The sequence below is a fragment of the Pinus tabuliformis genome, chromosome 3_1 (assembly GCF_031772625.1).
Source record: "Pinus tabuliformis cultivar Carrire ecotype Pingquan chromosome 3_1, CPIR1, whole genome shotgun sequence".
Classification (NCBI taxonomy): domain Eukaryota; kingdom Viridiplantae; phylum Streptophyta; class Pinopsida; order Pinales; family Pinaceae; genus Pinus; species Pinus tabuliformis.
This window is the reverse complement of record NC_142301.1, coordinates 955,295,410-955,301,600: the sequence shown is the minus strand read 5'-3', so window position 1 is coordinate 955,301,600 and position 6,191 is coordinate 955,295,410. Positions and strand designations below refer to the sequence as shown.

General features: G+C 35.7%; 1 protein-coding gene and 1 pseudogene across 3 annotated transcripts in view; both read left to right on the top strand.

The window, feature by feature from the left end:
* The first annotated feature begins 509 nt into the window (after positions 1–509).
* On the top strand, positions 510–1,213 carry LOC149190967 (2-methyl-6-phytyl-1,4-hydroquinone methyltransferase, chloroplastic pseudogene; annotated as a pseudogene).
* Positions 1,214–3,953: 2,740 nt separating this feature from the next.
* LOC149190966 (protein SUPPRESSOR OF K(+) TRANSPORT GROWTH DEFECT 1) overlaps positions 3,954–6,191 on the top strand; it is a 63,312-nt gene continuing 61,074 nt past the window's right edge. For 2 of the 3 annotated variants that reach the window (XM_089412319.1, XM_089412318.1), the window contains exons 1-2: positions 3,954–4,198; positions 4,558–5,239. In XM_089412319.1, the coding sequence (XP_089268445.1) occupies positions 4,762–5,239 (478 nt within the window). In that variant the 5' untranslated portion in view covers positions 3,954–4,198; positions 4,558–4,761. Of the gene's footprint in view, positions 4,264–4,557; positions 5,240–6,191 lie in introns of all 3 variants that reach the window. The other variant, XM_089412320.1, reaches the window with a different exon arrangement.

Below are 6,191 nucleotides of genomic sequence, written 5' to 3'. Positions count from 1 at the left end.
TGGCTCCATCCTCGAAATTTGAACCCATGGACTGCAAATATGGACTCAGAAATGGTAATCCCAGTCCCTTGGCTGCAATATTGATACTTTTCGTCAATCAAATATATATTTAGGGTTGTAACAAACAAAAATGAGCAATGACATCAAATTACATAGTAACTAGAATTAATTAATGTATCGAAGAAATCTATGGAGAGTCTTTCGTCGCCATATCTACTTGTGGGTTTACAGAAGAATGTTTCTCTATAGGGAGGATTCTTCGCAAGTTCTTTATAGGGGAACACAAAGTGGATGGCACCTGTATTGGAGGGTATATGGAAAAATAGAAGCAAGACGTTTCACATTTCATGCTTTTTAGTCCAAGTTATTTGGTTATTTTTAATAAGTTTCCAAGGTTTTCACTAACATGGGTTAGCCTCAATCTTTGCTCCTTATCGCTATAGGAAAATTGGGCCTTATTCAAAGCTTGATCTCCAATATACTCTTTCAGTTAAAAAGTAAAGATGTTCATGGCCATTGCAAGTAGTCGAGCCCTGATCTTAACACATTCTTCAAAAAAAACCGTTCAATTCCATGCAATAGGAGCTCCTGGTATCATTGTGGAATGAACTCTGTTAGAGCCAATAACTGTGGATTGAATTCCTCAAATGCAGAAATTAGTGGATTATTGTCACCACATTTATATTTACCAATGCCCACATTGAAGAACGGGAGAAAAACTGGTCCAAGAGCATTTAGATGTAGTAATATATCTTCATTTAGACCGACTTCGCAATGACGCTTTATTCAACACAAGCATAAATCATTTTGGTTCTATAGATTCCTCTCCATCATATATGACCATGTTATTAATCTTGGACACTAGACAAAAGACATGAGAGAAGATGCCGTTGAGCCTACAAACCTTTATAACAAAGACCTGATTGTTGTAGACATCGAAGGTGACACTAAATTTACCACATTGGGCATAGTTAAACACGTTGATGCAAAGAGTGTCACCATTCTGGACTAGTCCCCCCATCAACTTGCCAAAGAAAAACAAAAGGAGCCTCTCAAGGAATTCAAAATTGTGGAGGGCGATGTAGAGGATCTCCCATTTCCGACAGATTATGTAGATAGATACGTATATGCTAGAAGAATGTCCCTTAATTGTTATTTGTTGTATGTGTTACATTTATGCAAGCATCTTACTTTTATTTATTTATTTTATTGAAAATCAAAGACGCATGCCTAAACATTACTATTCCAATTACAGACTAGAAGTAGATGATGGATTATTTTAGCAACGATTTTTATTTTATGCCTATAATAATCAAGTTTGAGAGCTTCATGAGTAAAGATACATCAAAATGACAATTGAAAATCATATGAGTGTTTTCTTTAGTTAATTCGTGCACATGGTTTTGATGCATGCCCCTGTTGATTGTGTACCACTTCTTTATTGATATTCCCTAATGATTTCATACAAACAGAGCTAAGAGATGTCAACAATAGTCACCAAATGCCAATATGAAAAAACCACACCAATGAAACTGAAAAGAGTTAGACTATCAAATGGGTCGCATTTATTTTTCTTAAGGAGAGATTACTGCCAATAATCATCTTTTCATTCCCGCAAGAAGAGAAAGAAACATCAAAACAATGGTGTTCAAAATTATGCAGAATTATGCTTTTTATAATTATTTTTTTGGTTAAATTTATCTAAATCCAAAATTTAATATGGAAGAGTTGAATGCCCATTCCGATTTCAGTTCCTTGAAGAAGACTTATAAGTTCATTTTAGCCAAATATGAAATTGTTTTGATTCAAATAGTTGCATGCCTAGAGAAATATATTCAATTAATGCTTCTTTGGTATCTGGTTTTAACATGGAAAGACATTGTGTTTGTGCTTGTTTCTCCATGCTTTGGAAAGTTGCAATTAATTATACAAATCTATTTGAAACAATGAAGTTTGGAATCTGAAGGAAATTTGAAAGGAATTCTTGGTTACACAGAGGACATTGTGGTATCTACAGATTTCATTGGGGGAAGCCAGTATGTTGTGAATATGTCCAATATTCTATTTGTTTCTTTTGAACTCTTGCTATGCATTAGTTGTGTAGTGACTATAGCTTGCTTATTGTTGCAGATCAAGCATATTTGATGTGCAAGTAGGGAGCCCTAAGTGACAATTTTGTGAAATTAGTGTGATGGTATGACAACAAGTGGGGTTACAGGTGAGAATTAAACCACCTGTATATTTCAAGTATGTTAAATGGATTTCATAATTTTCAACAATATTATTGCAATGCTTACGATAGTAATTTAGTCTCTTTGATTCTTTGTTTTGTAGTTCACGAGTGGTAGATCTGACTGTACATATGGTCGCTACTCAATAAGTTATAATAGTTTTTCCTAGTCCATGTCTTCAAATCTTCCTTCAATAAATTATATGGAGTCTAGTGATTATGGTTCGCAGAGGATTATTTGTCTTTAAATAAAAATAAAGAACTTACATAAATGATATTATTATATGTAAAGAAACACAAGTCTTCCATGATGCTAGTGAATTGATAAGAATGTGTTTTAAATTTTGGAAACTAAAACTATGGATATATGAATGAATTTTTTCTTATTTGGGGTGGGGTTCATGTGGATGTGGCAGACACGTGGTTGAGGTTCAATGAAAAAAAAAAAACCTTATTTTGTTTGTTTGGATTAGTTCCATATATAACACAATTGTTATGTGGATGAGAATATTAGTTCCACATATATAATGGAATTGTTATGTGTATTGGAATATTGATTATTTATCTAATTATTGAGTAGACTAGGACAATATATTTATCTAATTGTTGAGTACACTAGGACAAGATTATTAGTTGCTTTGTCTATCTTATTTGGAATGTTTGGAAGTTGATTTTGAATTTGGACAACTGGCTTCTGTGAATGAAAATACAAATTGTGTTTCTTGTGTGGGGTTGTGCTTATGTATTTTGAAGATGTGTAGTTGAAATATTTAACACTGTGATGGAGGGTTATTCTCATTCATGGCTCTATATGCCTAAATATCTTCAATTATTTCCTTGTTCTATTTTTCCCTTTACTATTGATTAAGAAGAACTTGTAATATACAATCCTTCATGTTGCTAGAGATTTTACCCACATCTGACTTCTCCAAGGTAAATGTTGCTTGCATGGTGTTGCATTCAGTGGCTTTTCTATTGTCATTCCATATTCATTTCACGTGATCCATGTCGTATTTTGTCATTCTCCTAACACTCACTGACTCGAGCATAGCTTGACTATAGTAGTAGCAATTTTAAGATCTATTTTGGTGAGATAACCATTGCAATATCCAAAGTTGTTAACAGATAATCCAACTCAACAAATCCCTATTGTGACATGTTCACGTATTATAACACTTACATTACAACAATTTTCTATTGTTTAACATCAAATTTGAAAAATATTAAAATTTATCTCACTCAAATTGTAACACATTATGTCTTCATTTATGCTTTTTCTCCATATGCTACCAACTTACATCATTTCCTTTGCAACCTCTGATATAATTACTAACATTTAATTAAAATAAAAATCTCGAAATTAATTTATAGAATGTGAATACGGGGCCGCATCTAGCTCCATAAAACAAAAAAATTAAAGCTACATATAGCTCCAAACAATCACAAGTAAAACTGCGTACACAAATTCATTGGATTGATCATCTTATTCTTCGTTGCGTTGATAGACTCACATCGTTTCCTTTGCCACCTGTTCGAGTGATCATCTTATTCTTCGTTGCGTTGATAGACTCACATCGTTTCCTTTGCCACCTGTAATACAATTTCCAAAATTTAATTAGGAAAAAAGAAGATTCGATGTTAATTTGTAGAATGTGAATACCTCTCTTGCGAGGCGCGTATAGCTCCAAGTTGTCACAAGTGAAATGTCTTACGCAAACTCATTCGATTTATGATTTTATTCTTCGTTCCGTTGGTGGACTTATCCTTTTTCCCTTCCATGATGTGAAAAACTCATTGGTGCCGGTTCCACGCCCATATAGCTTCGTGCTTTTCTCTCATCAGTCAAGCTGGAAGAATCTTTACCGTCTGCTGCCCTTTTTTTTAATTATTGAAGGCGATCAAGTACAGGGGAAATCCTTTCTTATGCATTGAAGCTCCATGCAGTCAACTCTTTTGTTGCATTCAAAGGTATGTACTGCGGTCCGATCTTTGTCTTCTGCTATGTTTCTGGAACAATTAGGAAATTATCCCTGGTATGTGCATGGTTATGAATTACATCTGTCTTATTTTTGATAGTTTTCCTCTTTGTTTCTGGTCAATTAAGTAATTGATTGTTATAGCTGAATGGCGTATTTTAAGATTCTCATTTCAACGGGAAAATATGCTACTTTGATCAGTTTTTATGTTGGGTATTGGTTTATAGAGTGATCAATGGGTATGGCTATTGCGGTTTAAGTCTTTTTTATTTTCATGGGGAAAACCATTGTTGGCGCTCTGTTTTCTGGAGGGTATTGATCAGTTTTTATGTTGGGTTTTGGTTTATACAGAAATTCAGAGTATAGCTGAGATGGGTATCTCAGGGCTTTGATTTTCATAGAGTTACAGGCCTCGTGGGCACTTTGGTTTCATAGGATTATGCAGTGAAAACCCAGTAGGGATAATTGTTTGACTGGGATATCCCTGTTCTTCATGTATTCTGCTCCACCAGACGAAACACCCAGTGCTTATACACATAGGAATTAGTAGCAGCAATGTATAGCAATTTCAAGGAACAGGCCATAGAGTATGTTAGACAGGCAGTGAAAGAAGATAATGCCGGGAATTTTGCCAAGGCCTTTCCTCTTTACATGAATGCCCTTGAATACTTCAAAACTCATCTGAAGTATGAGAAGAACCCCAAGATTAAAGAGGCCATTACACAGAAGTTTACTGAGTATTTGCGAAGGGCGGAGGAAATCCGTGCTGTGTTAGACGATGGAGCTAGTGCAGGGCCTACTGCAAATGGTGATGCAGCTGTTGTGACCAGAGCGAAGACCAAGCCCGGCAACAAGGACGGGGATGGAGATGGAGAGGATCCTGAGCAAACGAAATTGCGTGCGGGCCTCAATTCGGCGATTATTCGCGAGAAGCCTAACGTGAAATGGAGTGATGTGTCAGGGCTTGAAAGTGCCAAACAGGCTTTGCAAGAGGCAGTTATCCTTCCTGTAAAATTTCCCCAATTTTTCACAGGTTAGTCTTTTTTCCCAAGTTGTGGTATGGAAGTTTCACCTTTGTATCCTGAAAATTTGAATTTTGCATAGCTCTGGTGATGACAATTTATGGGCCGGATTTGGTAGCTTTTCTGCTTGGCTGGCCTTTCCAATGTTTGTGTCTGTTTTGGGACATTAAGGGCAAAGATTCAGTTCAACTGCATTTCTAGGGTAATCCTGCACCCGAAGTGGTGCCTATCAACCCTCATTCTGTATGCAGTTCCTTTGGGTGTTAGTCTTAGCCCGTGATATAAAATTCACTCTGCATTTTACCCTCTATAATGCTCTGGACGAGTTCCTGATATGTGCTGTGTCACTGTTATGACACTAAATTTACGCAAAATGGGTTTGATGTTCTAATCAGCGGGCTGAAAATACCAACTTGTGGCCAGAAGCTAAAAATCCATGGAGTTGTATGACTTACATACACATGTATCTAAAAGTATAACATACTAACACAATGCTATTGTGTATGTACTGTGTACCAAGCAAACATGGATGCCTATACCTGTAACATCGCAGTGAAAATGAGTTTAGTGGGAATTCCCTGTTTTGTAAGGTTAAAGCAAAATACTGGATTAATTGTCAGATTTTCACTCTTTTTTTTTCTTCAAAGAAAAAAGGCCATACTTTTAAAACCCATAGAAGTTGTATAAGCCATTTGCGTAACACAAAGCCGGAACTGCCTGCGATGAAAAATCTATTTTAGTTTTTGCCAGATTTGATCTGTTCGCCCTATTTCTTATTCTTTTGATCTCTTTGGTTCTGTCCTAATGTGCTCATTACCTCTTTTCCTATTAGATACTCCAATTTTGTTTTAGAAATTGGTTGTTCACGTTTTCCTTAAGGGGTTTTGTCTGCCTGCCTTTATTCAAATTTTGTTCCTTAATCACTTCCTCATTATCATGAGCCAAATATTCAGGTCCATTCCT